The 19,156-nt window shown below is 35.0% G+C and overlaps 1 protein-coding gene across 1 annotated transcript in view; it reads left to right on the top strand.

Moving 5' to 3' along the window:
* STPG2 (sperm tail PG-rich repeat containing 2) overlaps nucleotides 1-19,156 on the top strand; it is a gene marked incomplete at its 3' end in the record, with an annotated part of 294,294 nt that overhangs the window by 20,548 nt on the left and 254,590 nt on the right. The window contains 2 exon segments of the mRNA XM_065878286.1: nucleotides 5,625-5,737; nucleotides 8,831-8,951. Of these exon segments, the coding sequence (XP_065734358.1) occupies nucleotides 5,625-5,737; nucleotides 8,831-8,951 (234 nt within the window).

The following is a 19,156-nucleotide window of genomic DNA, read 5'->3' as shown; positions in this document are numbered from 1 at the left end:
TAAATAGTTCTCTGTTATTCTTAACTTAAATCCCAAAATGTTATTCTTGCTTTAAAATTATATTTTTTGTATATGCTGTTTCTTTGTTTCAGAATAATGTATCATCCTTTAAAAGGCCAGAATAATGCCTCCAAGCTAGATGTGCAAAACTTTTTTCATGTATGAATAAACATTACTTTAACATATAAAATTTGATTTCTTTCTGGCTACATTATTATTCATAGAAGAGAGAAATAACAATAAGAAAATTTATTCTATAATTTTAATAGGTCCAGTTTGATGACCTATTTTAGTAATTACTGATTTGATCCAACTTGTATTTATTAGAATAAAATCTAGATCAAATTTAAGAAAACATGTTTGTAAAAACATAGTTTTACGTATAAATTAAAGACATAGTGGTTAATATTCAAGAAGATTCAACAAAGCTTAATTTGAATTGTGATATTTTCTGAAATCTCCATCTTGAATTTGAGAGGAAAACTAGAGGTAGGGTAGCAAAGGTCAGTAGCTGAAGGCTTAATTTTCTTGTTTTTTCCTGCAGGGGAAAATAAAAACACAGGTGCCTCATAGACTATTATGAAATTGATACTGTAATAATGTTAATTCAAGTATTATCCAAATTTCTGGTAATTCTTTGTATCTCTTTAGCTGCTTTTTGAGATAATACTATATGTGGGCTCAGTTTCCAGACGTGAACATTAATAGAAAATTGAGAAAATAATCCAACAGATAGGTAATTATTGTGATTATTCCCTGAACTGTTGAAATAACATCTGCTGAAGGTATCTTATGTAGCTTAAATATAGAAGCAACTCTGAAATTACAAGTTGTATAAGACTCTAGCCAACAAATGGTAATTTTTAGCTGTATTTAATCTGTAAAGAGAAATCCTCTATATAAATTATTTTGTATAACATTTTGAATTAGAAAATTTAGCTTCTCTCTCTTTTTCAAAAGAAGAGCTCAGGTAACCATTAGAAGTCTGCTTTTCAGAGGTGGATTTCAGAAGCAAAGTTTGTGGTTGGAATTATGACACTGACGTATTTGCTAATGATAACATGCTGGGAACTACCTGTGTGCTGCCACACTGGAATGCAGTCCATTAATGTTTTGAACTGCCGCGCTTTGGGACTTTTAATTCTTCACAAATTCTGTTTCCACACTTTATTATGGAAAAGACATGAGAAGAAAGTTGCATAGCCCCTTCTTCATTGATTTCACTGTCAGTGAAAGTAGCAGTTAGCAATTCTTCAAGTTATATTACATCATTCACTTAAAATAATGCACCTCTGTGCTGAGTTTGCTTCAATTAAGTCATATTTTATTTGCTAATGATTTTCCAAGCTTGACGATGACCTTGTAGATGGTATTGTCAACACTTCTTGTTTGTTTGTTTTTAATATCACATCCCTTTAATTTTTTATTTTTTGAATTTTACACAGCAGGTTCTTATTTGTTATCTATTTTATACATATTGGTGTATATATGTCAATCCCAATCTCCCAATTCATCCCACCACCAGCTGCCCCCACTTTCCGCCCTTGGTGTCCATATGTTTGTTCTCTACATCTGTTGTCAACACTTCTTGACATAAGGAGAGTGTGATTTAGAGTTGAGTACGTCAATTTGTTCCTTATTTTCTATCTGTATTTTTAAAAGGCTTTTAAATTAAATTTCCAATTGAACATTAACCTGAGAACTGTAGAGGTTAGTGAGTTAAGTAGTTCACATGGTTTAAATGAAATGAATTTCAGCATATACACAGGAAAAGGATTTTGCTGGTGTCTTGAATGGTGTGTGTTTATGTATGTGTGTGTGCATAGTCTTTCTGCTGGATTACCTTAAGAATTGTTAAATAGTTGACCTGCAAAATCATAATAATTAACCTGAGGAAAGCTTCTTAGACATAATTCTACTTGGATATAATTTCTCCTGAAATGCTGTGTAGAAGAATTACTATAAAATTGTAACATACTTTTTAGGGTATAAAAATATAATGTTAAAGATGATTTGTCAAAATGCTGTTTTAAAATACTGATTTTATTTTTACAAATCTATAGGCTATAGTAAATCAATATATTAGATATGTTCCTGCCTGAAATATAGAAAATATCTGGCATATCTAACGTGGCTATATTTATTATATAAGAAGAGAGTTCTACATTTATTTCACTACTTACTAAGCCTAAAATCTTCACAATTATGAAACTTTGTTTCATTTCTAAGTAAAAATAAAGTACGAGTGAAAAAATTTTCGCTTTCTGCCATCAAAACTGTGAATGTACTTTTAAAATCCATGCCTCTATTAAGTAATTTCATTTGAAAGATGGTCTAGAACACTTATTTTAGCAAAACAATGTTGCATGGCTGATCATTCTTTCCTTTCCTGAAGCTCTGTGAGGTGCAGCAGTCTTCAGAGCTGCCATTGACCCAAAGGAATGGGCTGCTTTTCAGCTACTCTAGTGGATGCCATGGTTTCTTCCAGGACTCCTCTACTACCATCTGCTGCTCTGCTGGACGTGTCAGTCTGTGCTATTTTTCTGTGCTGTTCTGCTAGTTGTTTTGGTGTTTGTCTCTGCAGCCCCAGACCCAAAGCCTTTGGATGATTTGACTGCCTTATTTCCTTTTGTGTTACACTCAGAAATGCTAAAGCAGTGTATACCCTATGCATTAGAGAGATTGGTAGGATAGCCCTTTCAATTTTTATTCATAGCTCTGTTCCTCCTAGGACTGACAGGGGTCTGGGCTTGGGGATCATATATCAACTAGACAACCTATTTATAACAGTAACAACAATAATAATAATATCAGTGTCTTACTTTGATTTGGTGCTTTGTAGTGTTATAGCTTCATAGTGTGTTAAAGCTGATCAGTGAAGAGGGGAAATACCTCTCTGCTCTTTGTGTTGTAGTTCGTTAGAAGGAATCTGCATATCAATAAGCTAAGCACATTAAGACCACTTACAGTGCTGGAAGTATTCCTGGTAGGAATAAGGATTAATGCTTTTTATTTATGTAACAAGTTTTCCCAGGCTCTATTGGATTGTGGGTACTACAGAGAGTCACAATTATGTCAGTAACTCAAATATATGTATGTTGTCTCCTCCTGTTGATGTGGTAGACCTCCAGCCTTCCGCAAAGTTCCCCTTCACAGGGGCTTCTAGAAAGGCTGTCTCAACTATGCTTCTGAATAAGTCTGTTTCCACTGAGACAGCTTCTGTTCCCCCAGGCAGTTCAGTCTCTTGCCAGATGGTGCTCTCTGCTGGGCATTTCCACCCATATACTCCATCAGAGCGAAAGCTGCGTGATGAGCTGAGGTGAAGCTGGGGGGGATAGTGCTCTTCTCTCTTTGTTTTATACTCTATTAGATAGAATGCTCTAAAAGTAGTATTGATTTTTACCAGTGTTTTAATGAAATGTCTTTTAGATTTTTATCATAGCCCTTTTGCACTCTACAGAACACAGGCATAAATCCAGTGGGGGATTATCTGTTAGAAGGCAAATTCAGTCAACAGAAAATACTCAGTAGTTAGCATTGCCACTCTTTTGACAGTAAGATTTTCTAACTGGGTGTGGGTTACCATGATTAGCTGCTTCCCATGGGAATAGTTTTTGTGTTCACTTTCTGGTTGATTTGCTCTATTCACTAGACGTTCCAAAGTATGTCTGAATCTTATTTGGCCATAGCTAGTAACTCCCTGTTTCTGTACCCTCAGCTGCAACATCCTCCATCACCCAAGCAAGGAACAAACAAGGAGATTTACTAAAATTGAAGCAGGAGAAACCTTTAGAAAAACTGTAATTCAATTTCTCTTTGAGATTGCCATCTATGATAAAAGAATCAAGAAAGGTCCCATTTCACTTCATGCAAACATCAAAGTTCTGTCAGAGATTGTGTTGGCCCCTGTTTAATTCTTTAAGGTCAGGTGGTGTAAAAGGGAAAGTTTAGTTGTATTGTGTTTGTATTTTATAATATTTGAGGGCTAGTTGTTAATGTTAAGTTCTAGGAAGTAAAAGGTGTTTTCACATAGTAGGGAATTTTAGTGCTGTACCAGCTTATTTTTGGATTTTGTTGTGCCATCCCAAAGCTTTCTAGAGTGGTGCCTCTCTAACTAGGAAGTCCTTGTTAGGAGACAGTGGCAGTGCTTCCAATTTATTTCCAACCATCCATGGCAAGAATGGAATGCGTTTTTGCATTCTTTCATCACTTCGTGTAATGGCACTGGTGCAAATAAATCTGTAAGGTTATTAGTAGTTTTGAGAATTGCTCCCTACTCACTACCCATGAGTCCATCCTTACCTCTAGTTTCTGTCTTTCTGGGGATGTTAATAGGGTTCAGCTGAGGTTCTTTTCACGTGCAGTGAGATCTTTTTCCAGTTCTAGTCTCTGCTGTACTATATTTTCCAGAAATTCCTTGAATTGGAATGTGAATGATACCTTCTCTTAGTTTCTAGTACTAATAATTTACATCTATTTTATACGCTTCTTCTGCGATTCTGGTGGGAGGGGGGCAGATGTGGGTTTGATTCACCAATCTGAACTGGAATTATGCTTTCTAATCATTTAATTGCTATTTATTTCATTAATATTGTTTATAATGGTAATTGAGAGAGATTGGTTCCACTATTCAAGAATAGTAATGGTCACCTAGAACAACCGATATACTGTTTTATGCAGTTAAACTATCAGTTTATGTTACTGGGATTTTATTCAATATATATATTAATTGGTTTAATAATCCATGCCTATTTTAAAGCTATATTTTTACAATTATGAATTAAAAGTAAGTGAAATAGACTAGAGTTACCATCAGTTAAAAAAGTAAGATTTTATAAATTTCTTAAATGATTGCTCAATTTAGAATGTATTAGGTCAACACAAGAATTCCTATGAGATGCTACTGTTCGTGTTTCATACTTTATTCTTTTATTAGTTTCTAATGAAAGCAGGTGTTTTAACTTCTCTAAAGTGAACTCTTTAGTGAGTCATGCTTATTGTATGACTGTGAAGGAAGATGATTGCTGATTTCTTTTGTCACAAATGACTTCTTTGGTATTAAAGTACTGATCCTGACCTCAAACATTAACTATGAAATGATTTGGGGGTAGTGTTTAATTTTTGTTATATATTTGTTACTCTATGAAAACTTTACATGAATATCTTCTGCACTTACCAGGTGATTAGAAGTTATCTAGTATCTGTTGGTAGTGTTTGAATTTTAATTTCTTAAAATTAATTTCTACTTAATTAAGTCATTTTTGTTAGGCTTTCCCATTCCCTAAATCATGCAATTCTGCCCTTCCTCCCCTTTTTAAATGATGAGCTAATTTTCATTGCCCTTAAGATTTTAGATTGTTGAGTGTACTGCCAAGAGCAAAGTTGTTCATATTGGTTGAGGATATACTAAACTAGAGGCCCTTTTCTGGGAATCCTGGTTGACTCAGGAGTGGGATGGGGCACAGAGTGATACTCTTGAGATGTATCAAGGAAGAGTCTAGCATTTACCAGTGGAAACTCCTTGACTAAGGCTACCCTTGCTTTAGACTTAAGTAAAGTTAAACATTGTTTCATGATTTATTTAAATTGTCTCCCGTCTTCACTTTTTTTTTTTTTTTTGTGAGGATTTTTCCAATATAACTCTGAAATACAAGGGGATGCATTTTGGCAACTCTTTGGGAAGACTAGAGTTACCTGTAAAGTCAGGGCCTGGTCCTGGACAGTATGATATAACCCAGTAAGTAAAAAAAAATAGTATATCTTTACTGTAGTTTTTGACTATAAATATTCTAATAATTTAGACTAGGTTATGCTGTTATGAAAGGAAAAATCAGTATGAAAAACTTCAAGAAATATGATATTTTAGAGTAACCTATATGAAAACCATTGCTTTTCTGTCTGCCAGATCCTGTGCTACCTGTTTTACATGTATTAATTCATTTATCTTCACAAGTCTCTGTGTAGTTACTATTGTTATGCCTATTTTATCAGTGAAAAATAAAAGGGTCAGAGAGAATAAATAATGTATTTAATATTATGTAGCTATTAAGTGGCAGAGCTTGACGTGGACTGAGGCCTTTTCGGTTCTACAGCCCATGTATCTAAGTACTAAAATAAACTGTCTTTAATTACAAGATAGAGAAAAGATCAGAGAAAATATAAAAGAAGGTGACCCAGGGCTCTGCATCTTGTTCCTGGCTCTGGTGTCCATTCTTTTGACTACATGCTGGATTTAGAAGGCATTCTCAGTATAAGTCAGAGCCATAACATTAGGTTGAAGGTAATATTTATGAAGTCTAACTAGGAAATACATTTCTTGTAAAATAATTCTTTCTGTCTTTATTTTCTCCTACTTTTACAGTAAGGTCTTAGACATGAGTCCATGGAAGGCAAAACTGAGTAACAGATATCATGTTGTTCTCAGAATCTATTGCTGCTTTTCATGATTTAATTTTTAACAGGTTCCAGTTTATCTGCCTGATCCTTTCTCTCTTATAAGATGAGGTTTCTAGCAGGAAGTCCCACAGTGATTACCTATCCAATTAATTTGCTAGACAGATTCAGACATATCTGTATACCAGCAGTGGATGTAGCTTAGGCTCTTACTTAAACTCCCCTACTACTATTCATTCATTGAACAAACACTGTTTGAATTCTTGCTATGTCTTAGTACTAAACGTAGTAACTAAGAATAAAAAGAATAAAACATGGCCCTTGTTTTTGGGAATTTATACCCTATTCTATTGTCCTTTTCATTTTTTCACTCTCCTAATTTGGGTGATATGCCATGTATTTTAATTTTTTTAGTAGTTACACTAGAAGTTTAACATGTATATACAGCTTAATGGGATCTAAATTTAATCTTTGTCATTCCAAATAAAGTCTGTCAAATGCTCTAACTCTACTCATCCCCTTGACATAATGCTTTTGTTAGTATTTTACTCTTATCTTTTTCTTCCAGTTTGGCTGGTTTGCTTTCCTGTCTGTCTGCCTGCTTGCCTGTCAGTTTTATTGAGGCTTAATTAACATTAAGCAAAATTAACCCTTTTTAGGGTATGTGGTTCTGTGATGATTGTTTTCCATCCATTCCACTACACGTCTAACTAAGTACCTGAGGCATGACCAGCACTCTGTCTAATTCTATTGCTCTGATTTTGCTTGATAGTTTTTTCCTGACAGTCCTTTTTACTTCTCCAGCCCTGTCCCACTCCCATTCTCCTATTTTTTTTTTTTTAATAAGTGTCTGTCTGACTTTATTTTTTATTTTTTTGGTCACACCGCACGGCTTGCGGGATCTTAGTTCCCCCACCAGGGATTGAACCCAGACCCACACCAGTGAAAGCATGGAGTCCTAACCACTGGACCCGCCAGGGAATTCCCTCTTCTCCTTTTTTTAAAATGTTTCTTTCTCTTTGATCTTTGTTATTTCCATTGTTTCTTCTTTCCTTCTGTTTGTATTTTCACTTTTGCTGGTAGGAATGTATGCATATAGATTGCATTCCTAACTGCATCAGATATTTCATCATTTCCGTAATTTGCTCTTTGGTTTTGCTGCCTTCACTATCTTTTATTTGGACTTGTCTTGGTTCCTTCTGGTAGTTGATATTTTCTACTTTTTTTTTTCTACTTTTTGTTTATTGATTGAGTCATAATTGTGGATTTGATATGGTATAAAAATGGAAATGCTTGGGTATTTCGAATGGAAAGATGAGCTCATAGGTTTCTTTTTGGGAAAACACAGACCTAAACGATATGTGACCCTTTTGATATCCCAAATATAAATTTTTTATCCATAAAACTATTTGAGGTTTTGAAAATAAGTTCATTTGTTGAATTTTGTGCAAAAAAATCAATGAAGTCAGCATTTGACAGTGAACTGAGATGTTATATGCATGTTTAAATCATAGTAATGTCTAAACAAGCAAAAAAATGGCGATTATGTAACTTAAACATTTGTTTTTATGTTTTTATATTACCTTTTTTTTAAACTTCTTATGTTCAGTATAGTTCACTGGAAGTGTTTAATATGACTTTTCAAATTCTTTTTAAGAATTAGAAAAAAGTAACCTATTTAAATATAATTCCTAATAATAGCTAACAGTTATTGTATACTTACTATGGGTTTTGTATGGCAGTAAATACTTCACATATATTATCCACTTTAATCATTACAACCTTGAGAATTGGTTAATACTATTTCCAATCACAGATGAAGAATCAAATCTGAAGTTTAGAGAGGGTGAGTGATTTGTGTAAGGTCACACAGCTAGTAGGTAGCAATGTTAGGATTCATATCAGGCTGTCTGACTCCAGAGCTTGGGCTGTTATTCACTGCTTACTTGGTTTATTATTCTTACTTGCGTAAATTTCAATGAAAATAAGCTTCCCTTTCATTTTCAAAGATCTTTCTTTATGCCCTTTTCCTGATTGTTTTATGATATAAATAGCATTGACTATTTTCCCCTTATTTTAGTTAATAGTTGAAATACCAAGTGATTTGAAATTTTAAAGACCTTTTATGGTGAATAAACTACACGGGAAAGTACTTTTGGTAGCTTTTTATTTAAATTCATGACATAAATCCCACATTTTGTTTTCTTTTTGGAAACATTATTAGAATAGGTATATTTTAATGCTCTGAATTGGAAAATGCAGATCTAACCAATATAAATGAATAGATCTGGCAGAGTTTAGGATATATTGGCCTAACACACCCAGATATCTTATTGAATACTTTTTAAGCAGGAAATGGTATAAAAATATTCTCTTAACTTATATAGACATTTATATATTTGAAATTGAGAATAATTTTTTTCTGAATTTTCTAAAGGAAAAAGGCACTACATTATGAAAATATTAACATCAAGAAAGATCAACAGCAAAATCATTGCTCAAATCTCCCATGACTTTATGAAGTAATAATATTGCAGGAGGAAAAAGTAAGTTGAAAAGTAACTATTTCATCTACTTCCTAGATTTTAAGGTCATTGAATCTTATTATCATACAGAGTACTCGTCTACTGTTCCTCGTAGGTAGTTGTCACTCTGAATTTTGTGGAAGGAACTGAGGAACTGTGTTTAAAATTTCCTTCAAGTTGATCGCTGTCTCTGCTTGAACACCTCTTGTGATAAAGAACTCAATACCCCTGAGGTTTCTTGTTTCAGTAGTGGACTACTCTGTTTCTTACAATTTCCTTCTTAAACTGACCTAACTTTAGCTGCTTGTTGTCTATTTATTCTCCCTTTTCCTATGACTTCTTTTAAATCTCCCTTTAGATCTTTTCTAGTAAGGATAAATGTTCTAAATATCTTTGACTATTCTCAGTATTTAGCTTCAGGATAACTTATTTTCCTTTGACGTTATCTAGGGATCTTCGTTAGTTTTTGAATCTTTCTCTCCTTAAAATATGATTTTGAGAACTAAGAATAATATTCTTGGTGAAGTCTGGTTAGTACATAGTAATATTTTTATCTTCATTGTTCTAGGTAGTGTATATTAATATAAAAATCTAAATGCCATTAAATATTTTTTGTAGCTATGTTTCAGTTTAATTATTTGGAACTTGTAGGCACAAAAACCTGGGTTTTTTTTCCTCTAGTATATTTAAACTTAAAAACTTGAAGATTATAGGATAAACATTTCAAAATGGATCATTTAGAGTAAGGATAAATGACTCTCAGTTGAGAAATCAGTGAGTATTTCAATAAGAATTTTCTCTGTCTTCCCCTGAATGTTAATCAGCAAGGAAAAAATATTGCTTATAGAACTATTAGAAAAAGATACAATAACAGAGTAATATGATGCAATTGTTTTCATAGAATAACAATAATAAATCTCAAACAAGATAAAAAGTGTTAATTTAAATCATGAGAGGTACTGGTTTATGGTTTTCTTGTAATGTGTTTGTCTGGTTTTAGTAATAAGGTAATGCTGGCCTCATAAAATGAGTTAGGAAGTATTCCCTGTGCTTATATCTTCTGAAAGAGATTGTAGAGATTGGTATAAATTTTTCCCTTAAATGTGTGGTAGAATTCACCAGTGAATCCATCTGGGTCTGGTGCTTTTTGTTTTGGAAGGTTATGAATTATTGACTTGATATTTTTAATAGGCATAGGCCTATTCAGATCATCTATTTCTTCTCATGAGAATTTGGGAGATTGAGTCTTTTAAGGAATTGGTCCTTTCATCTAGGTTATCAAATTTATGGGCATAGAATTGTTCATAGTATTCCCTTATTCTTTTAATGCATATGGGAACTGTAGTGATGTCCCCTCCTTCACTTCTTTTTTGTGTGTGTGTGGTACGCGGGCCTCTGACTGCTGTGGCCTCTCCAGTTGCGGAGCACAGGCTCCGGACGCACGGGCTCAGCGGCCATGGCTCACGGGCCCAGCCGCTCTGCGGCATGTGGAATCTTCCCGGACCAGGGCACGAACCCATGTCCCCTGCACCGGCAGGTGGACTCTCAACCACTGCACCACCAGGGAAGCCCCCGCTCCTTCATTTCTGATATCAGTAATTTGTATCCTCTCTCTTCTTTCTTAGTTTGCCTGGCTAGAGGTTTATAAATTTTTTTTTGAATTTTATTTATTTTTTTATACAGCATGTTCTTATTAGTTATCCATTTTACACATATTTGTGTATACATGTTAATCCCAATCTCCCAGTTAATCACCCACCCCCTGCCTCCGCTTTCCCCCATTGGTGTCCATATGTTTGTTGTCTACATCTGTGTCTCAATTTCTGCCCTGCAAGCCAGTTCATCTGTACCATTTTTCTAGGTTCCACATATATGCGTTAATATACAATATTTGTTTTTCTCTTTTTGACTTACTTCACTCTGTATGACAGTCTCTAGATTCACCCACGTCTCTACAAATGAACCAGTTTTGTTCCTTTTTATGGCTGAGTAATATTCCATTGTAAATAGGTGCCACATCTTCTTTATCTATTCATCTGTTGATGGGCATTTAGGTTGCATCCATGGTCTGACTATTGTAAATAGTGCTGCAATGAACATTTGGGTGCATGTGTCTTTTTGAATTACTGTTTTCTCTGGGTATATGCCCAGTAGTGGGATTGCTGGGTCATATGGTAATTCTGTTTTTAGTTTCTTAACTAACTTCCATACTGTTCTCCATAGTGGCTGTATCAATTTACATTCCCACCAACAGTGCAAGAAGGTTACCTTTTCTCCACACTGTCTCCAGCACTTGTTGTTTGTAGACTTTCTGATGGTGCCCATTTTAAGTGGTGTAAGGTTATACCTCATTGTAGTTTTGATTTGCATTTCTGTAATAATTAATGATGTTGAGCAGCTTTTCATGTGCTTCTTGGCCATCTCTATGTCTTCTATGGAGAAATGTCTATTTAGGTCTGCCCATTTTTGGACTGGGTTGTTTCTGTTTTTAACATTGAGCTGCATATATATTTTGGAGATTAATCCTTTGTCTATTGATTTGCTTGCAAATATTTTCTCCCATTCTAAGGGTTGTCTTTTTGTCTTGTTTGTAGTTTCTGTTGCTTTGCAAATGCTTTTGAGTTTCATTAGATCCCGTTTATTTTTGTTTTTATTTCCATTACTCTAGGAGGTGGATCAAAAAAGATCTTGCTGTGATTTATGTCAAAGTGTGTTTTGCCTATGTTTTCCTCTAAGAGTTTTATAATGTCTGGTCTTACATTTAGGTCTCTAATCCATTTTGAGTTTATTTTTGTTTATGGTGTTAGGGAGTGTTCTAATTTCATTCTTTTACATGTAGCTGTCCAGTTTTCCCAGCACCACTTGTTGTCTATTTATTCTCCCTTTTCCTATGACTTCTTTTAAATCTCCCTTTAGATCTTTTCTAGTAAGGATAAATGTTCTAAATATCTTTGACTATTCTCAGTATTTAGCTTCAGGATAACTTATTTTCCTTTGACGTTATCTAGGGATCTTCGTTAGTTTTTGAATCTTTCTCTCCTTAAAATATGATTTTGAGAACTAAGAATAATATTCTTGGTGAAGTCTGTTTTGTCCCTTTTTATGGAACAAAACCACTTATTGAAGAGAGTGTCTTTTCTCCATTTTATATCCTTGCCTCCTTTGTCATAGATTAGCTGACCATAGGTGGGTGGGTTTATCTCCGAGCTTTCTATGCTGTTCCATTGATCTATATTTCTCTTTTTGTGCCAGTACCACATTGTCTTGATTACTGTAGCTTTGTAGTATAGTTTGAAGTCAGGACGTTTGATTCCTCCAGCTCTGTTTTTTCCCCTCAAGACTGCTTTGGCTATTCGGGGTCTTTTGTGTCTCCATACAAATTTTAAGATTTTTTTGTTCTAGTTCTGTAAAAAATGCCATTGGTAATTTGATAGGGATTGCATTGCATCTGTAGATTGCTTTGGGTAGTATAGTCATTTTCACAATATTGATTCTTCCAATCCAAGAACATGGTATATCTCTCCATCCATTGGTATCATCTTTAATTTCTTTCTTCAGTGTCTTATAGTTTTCTGCATACAGGTCTTTTGTCTCCTTAGGTAGGTTTATTCTTAGGTATTTTATTATTTTTCTTGCAATGGCAAATGGGAGTGTTTCCTTAATTTCTTGTTCAGATTGTTCATCATTAGTGTATAGGAATGCAAGAGATTTCTGTGCATGAATTTGGTATCCTGCAACTTTACCAAATTCATTGATTAGCTCTATTAGTTTTCTGGTGGCATCTTTAGGATTCTCTATGTATGGTATCATGTCATCTGCAGACAGTGACAGTTTTACTTTTCCTTTTCCAATTTGTATTCCTTTAATTTCTTTTTCTTCTCTGATTGCTGTGGCTAGGACTTCCAAAACTATGTTGAATAATAGTGGTGAGAGTGGACATCCTTGTCTTGTTCCTGATCTTAGAGGAAATGCTTTCAGTTTTTCACCATTTTGAACGATGTTTGCTGTGGGTTTGTCATATATGGCCTTTATTATGTTGAGGTAGGTTCCCTCTATGCATACTTTCTGGAGAGTTTTTATCATAAATGGGTGTTGAGTTTTGTCCAAAGCTTGTTCTGCATCTATTGAGATGATCATATGGTTTTTGTTCTTCAGTTTGTTAATATGGTGTATCACATTGATTGATTTGCATATATTGTAGAATCCTTGCATCCCTGGAATAAATTGCACTTGATCATGGTGTATGACCCTTTTAATGTGTTGTTGGACTCTGTTTGCTAGTATTTTGTTGAGGATTTTTGCACCAATATTCATCAGTGATATTGGTCTGTAATTTTTTTGCAGTATCTTTGTCTGGTTTTGGTATAAGTGTGATGGTGGCCTCATAGAATGAGTTTGGGAGTGTACCTTCCTCTGCAATTTTTTGGAAGAGTTTGAGAAGGATGGGTGTTAGCTCTTCTCTAAATGTTTGATAGAATTCATCTGTGAGGCCATCTGGTCCTGGACTTTTGTTTGTTGGAAGATTTTGAATCACAGTTTCAATTTCATTACTTGTGATTGGTCTGTTCATATTTTCTATTTCTTCCTAGTTCAGTCTTGGAAGGTTATACCTTTATAAGAATTTGTCCAATTCTTCCAGGTTGTCCATTTTATTGGCATAGAGTTGCTTGTAGTAGTCTCTTAGGATGCGTTGTATTTCTGCAGTGTCTGTTGTAACTTCTCCTTTTTCATTTCTAGTTTTATTGACTTGAGTCCTCTCCCTCTTTTTCTTGATGAGTCTGGCTAATGGTTTATCAATTTTGTTTATCTTCTCAAAGAACCAGCTTTTAGTTTTATTGATCTTTGCTATTTTCTTTGTTTCTATTTCGTTTATTTCTGCTCTGATCTTTATGATTTCTTTCCTTCTGCTAACTTTGGGTTTTGTTTGTTCTTCCTTCTCTAGTTCCTTTAGGTGTAAGGTTAGATTGTTTATTTGAGATTTTTCTTCTTTCTTGAAGCACGCTTGTATTGCTATAAGCTTCCCTCTTAGAACTGCTTTTGCTGTATCCCATAGGTTTTAGGTTGTCATGTTTTCATTGTCATTTGTCTCTAGGTATTTTTTGATTTCCTCTTTGATTTCTTCAGTGATCTCTTGGTTATTTAGTAACATATTGTTTAGCCTCCATGTGTTTGTGTTTTTTACGTTTTTTTCCCTGTAATTTCTAATCTCATAGTGTTGTGGTCAGAAAAGATACTTGATATGATTTCAGTTTTCTTAAATTTACTGAGGCTTGATTTGTGACCCAAGATGTGATCTATCCTGGAAAATGTTCCATGCACACTTGAGAAGAAAGTGGAATTTGCTGTTTTTGGATAGAATGTTCTATAAATATCAGTTAAATCTGTCTGGTCTTTTGTGTCATTTAAAGCGTGTGTTTCCTTATTAATTTTCTGTTGGGATGATCTGTCCGTTGTTGTGAGGTTTTAACGTCCCCCACTATTATTGAGTTACTGTCGATATCCTCTTTTGTAACTGTTAGCAGTTGCCTTATGTACTGAGGTGCTCATATGTTGTTTGCATATATATTTCTAATTGTTATATCTTCTTCTTGGATTGATCTCATGATCGTTATATAGTGTCATTCCTTGTGTCTTGTAACATTCTTTATTTTAAAGTCTATTTTATCTGATATGAGTATTGGTACTCCAGCTTTCTTTTGAGTTCCATTTGCATGGAATATCTTTTTCCATCCCCTCTCTTTCAGTCTGTATGTGTCCCTAGGTCTGAAGTGGGTCTCTTGTAGACAGCATATATATGGGTCTTGTTTTTGTATCCATTCAGGAAGCCTTTGTCTTTTGGTTGGAGCATTTAATCCCTTCACGTTTAAGGTAATTATCGATATGTATGTTCCTATTACCATTTTCTTCATGGTTTTGAGTTTGTTTTTGGAGGTCCTTTTCTTGTCTTGTGTTTCCCACTTAGAGAAGTTCCTTTAGCATCTGTTGTAAAGGTGGTTTGGTGGTGCTGAATTCTCTTCGCTTTTGCTTGTCTGTAAAGCTTTTGATTTCTCCATCAAATCTGAATGAGATCCTTGCTGGGTAGAGTAATCTTGGTTATAGGTTCTTTCCTTTCATCACTTTAAATATGTCCTGCCACTCCCTTCTGGCTTGTAGAGTTTCTGCTGAGAAATCAGCTGTTAACCTGATGGGAGTTCCCTTGTATGTTATTTTTCATTTTTCCCTTGCTGTTTTCGATAATTTTTCTTTGTCTTTAATTTTTGTCAATTTGATTACTATGTGTGTCAGCGTGTTTCTCCTTTGGTATATCCTGTATTGGACTCTTTGCGCTTCCTGGACTTGGGTGGCTATTTCGTTTCCCATGTTAGGGAATTGTTTGACTATAATCTCTTCAAATATTTTCTTGGGTCCTTTCTTTCTCTCTCCTCCTTCTGGGTCCCATATAATGCAAACGTTGCTGCGTTTAATGTTGTCCCAGAGGTCTCTTAGGCTGTCTTCATTTCTTTTCATTCTTTTTTCTTTATTCTGTTCCTCAGCAGTGAATTTCACCATCTGTCTTCCAGGTCACTTATCCGTTCTTCTGCCTTAGTTATTCTGCTATTGATTGCTTCTAGTATATTTTTCATTTCAGTTATTGTATTGTTCATGTCTGTTTGTTTGTTCTTTAATTCTTCTAGGTCTTTGTTAAACATTTCTTGGATCTTCTCGATCTTTGCCTCCATTCTTTTTCCGAGGTCCTGGATCATCTTCACTATTCTGAATTCTTTTTCTGGAAGGTTGCATATCTCCACTTCATTTAGTTGTTTTTCTTGGGTTTAACTTGTTCCTTCATCTGGTACATAGCCCTCTGCCTTTTCATCTTGCCTATCTTTCTGTGAATGTGGTTTTTGTTCCACAGGCTGCAGGATTGTAGTTCTTCTTGCTTCTGCAGTCTGCCCTCTGGTGGATGAGGCTATCTAAGAGCCTTGTGCAAGTTTCCTGATGGGAACGACTGGTGGTGGGTAGAGCTGACTGTTTCTCTGGTGGGCAGAGCTCAGTAAAACTTTAATCCGTTTGACTGCTGATGGGTGGGGCTGGGTTCCCTCCCTGTTGGTTGTTTGGCCTGAGGCAACCCAACACTGGAGCCTACCTGGGCTCTTTGGTGGGGCTAATGGCAGACTCTGGGAGGGCTGACGCCAAGGAGTACTTCCCAGAACTTCTGCTGCCAGTGTCCTTGTCCCCACAGTGAGCCACAGCCCCCCCACCCCCACTGCCTCTGCAGGAGACCCTAGAGCACTAGCAGGTAGGTCTGTTTCAGTCTCCTCTGGGGTCAGTGCTCTTTCCCCTGGGTCCTGATGAGTATACTACTTTGTGTGTGCCCTCCAAGTGTGGAGTCTCTGTTTCCCCCAGTCCTGTCGAAGTCCTGCAATCAAATCCCACTAGCCTTCAAAGTCTGATTCTCTAGGAATTCCTCCTCCTCTTGCCAGACCCCCAGGTTGGGAAGCCTGATGTGGAGCTCAGAACCTTCACTCCAGTGGGTGGACTTCTGTGGTATAAGTGTTCTCCCGTCTGTGAGTCACCCACCCAGCAGTTATGGGATTTGATTTTACTGTGATTGCACCCCTCCTACCGTCTCATTGTGGTTTCTCCTTTGTCTTTGGATGTGGGGTGTGGTTTTTGGTGAGTTCCAGTGTCTTCCTATTGATTGTCCAGCAGCTAGTTGTGATTCTGGTGTTCTCGCAAGAGGGAGCGAGAGCGTGTCCTTCTACTCTGCCATCTTGGTTCAGGGCTGAATAACATTATTTCTTGTATATGGAATCTTTTTTGTAAAAAAATGTTTTTATCTTATGTCCCCAATTAAACCATTATTCTTAGAGGACAAGAATCTTTAATTCTACTTTTTTTTTTCTTTTGTATTCCTGTAGTTAATAGAGTGAGGTACATAATGTTTAATAATCTTTTTTGAATGAATGATTACAGATCTGAAAAATGAGCCATTTTATTTTAAAATTTTAATTTAGAGAATGCTTAGGTTTTCCCTTTCATAATAGTGCCTTCGAAGGATAAGTTTTAAAGCAATAAAATAATTAGACAAGTAAGTACTCTAATGTCTTTGGATGTAAGCATTTTCTGATGGTACAACAAAATATGATATATAATAATATGAATATAATATGAATGATTGTGTTTTTTACTTATCATATCCTTGAAATCTATTTAATTCTGTTTTATACACAGTATTGTTTCAATATATCTTTTGAATGCATTTTGGCATTTTACTCTACTGATAACTTATGTTAAGAAACACAACTATTAACTTTTATTCAAAGTGAATATTTTCCACAGGAATATGTCTTGCCTTTGGCAAAGAAAATTCTTGTTAGTATCCTCCTTAACATTAATGATGTCTTTAATATACAAAAACATTTAACTTATTTCTATTGAAGTTCTTTGATTTGGTAATAAACTTAGGAAGTTGCTGTAGTAGCTTCTGATCAGTCAGAAAAACTGAGTAAAATGTCAGTAGGTGGCGCCAGTACTTTGGTTCTTTATTGACAGAAAATCTTTATTCATTCATTTCCCATATTCATTAAAACAAATGGTTAAAAATCATGTGGTATGAAAATTCGCCTTGTAGTTATCCTGAGCAAACCTAAATTAGAAGTTTTAGTTCTTTGATAGGTCTGCCACCTTGAAATAACTTGGAACTATATATTTCAAAATGTTATTTAAATTCTGGTTGCAAACTAAGTTATAGAGCTGTCATTTCTGTTCATTTGTCTGTATAAATTTATGAAAATTGTTGGAATTTCAGAAGTTATATTTTAAAGTTGTAATATATAAACTTGGTTTTCCTCTAGATTAGAATATACCAAAAAATAATGTACTCTTCTTAAGTAGGTATTAAGTAGATCTCTAGTAGAAAGTTGTAGTTTCAAAAACATGCTACAGAGATTAATAATAAGGACATAAGAGGCAGAAATAATATATAGCCTCTTTGTGATTTTTTTTTGAAGCCTGCCATTACATTATTATTAATGATTTTCTCTTATGGGTGGATTGTTCCAGTATTTCTGATGTGAAAATTTCACCTTTTCTCTTTTCATTGCTAGTCTTTAACATTTATTAAACTACCTGATTTGTGGGCATTATAACAGACACTTGGAATTTATTACAGCTAGAAATATGTAGTGGTGACCTTGAAAGAGCTAAAATTTGAGGATAAACAAAGATTTAGGAAGACTTGCACACAATTAAGTGTGTTTTTCTCCCCCAAACACAAATTAATTGTTTGAATTATGGTTACTGTATCCAGAAATCTGAGTGATCACTTTTCTTATTTTCTAGAAAAACTTTTCCAATTTTTTTTTTTTTTTTTTTGCGGTATGCGGGCCTCTCACTGTTGTGGCCTCTCCCGTTGCGGAGCACAGGCTCCGGACGGGCAGGCTCAGCAGCCATGGCTCACGGGCCCAGCCGCTCTTGGCATGTGGGATCTTCCCAGACCGGGGCACGAACCCGTGTCCCCTGCGTTGGCAGGCAGACTCTCATCCACTGTGCCACCAGGGAAGCCCAACTTTTCCAATTTTTAAATTATGGGTTTCAAAAATAAAAAGATAGATGTCAAGAAAGATTGGAGGAAAAGATTGAATCATTAAAATATAAATGGACAAAACTGTGTGAAAAAAGCTGTGAGGTTGGAGTTGGAAACATTTATTTAATGCTTAAACAGTGATTCAATATCCTTTGGAAGAGCATCTGATATCTTCAAGTCTAATTGTATAATAGTTTGTACTCTTATTAGTGAGTTTTATATATATTGAAGTCACAGTCATTCATGGTAAAATTTTAAGAACTTTATAAAATAAACAAAGCATTCTTAGATTTATTCATAGTTTAGTGGTAAGGAGTTCACACTTTGGAACCACACTGCAATTTTTTGCTCCATTACGTACTAGTTGTGTGACCTTGGGCAAGTTACTTTGCCATTCTAAGCCTATGTAGTTTTCCTTCTAAATCTCTAAAATATGAATAATAATATATATAAAAATATAACAAAAATGTCATTGTGAGAATTCAATGAAATGTGATTATACACACACACACAGACACTGCTTAACACAGTGTTTGACATTTGTTAACACTCAGTAAGTTATAGTTATTACTATTACTTTTTTTTAATTTTTATTTTTTTGGCTGTGTTGGGTCTTCTTTGCTATTCATGGGCTTTCTCTAGTTGTGGCGAGCAGGGGCTACTCTTCGTT

This window comes from Phocoena phocoena, chromosome 5 (assembly GCF_963924675.1).
Source record: "Phocoena phocoena chromosome 5, mPhoPho1.1, whole genome shotgun sequence".
Classification (NCBI taxonomy): Eukaryota; Metazoa; Chordata; class Mammalia; order Artiodactyla; family Phocoenidae; genus Phocoena; species Phocoena phocoena.
The sequence above is the reverse complement of the archived record's forward strand: the minus strand, read 5'-3'. Positions and strand labels throughout refer to the sequence as shown.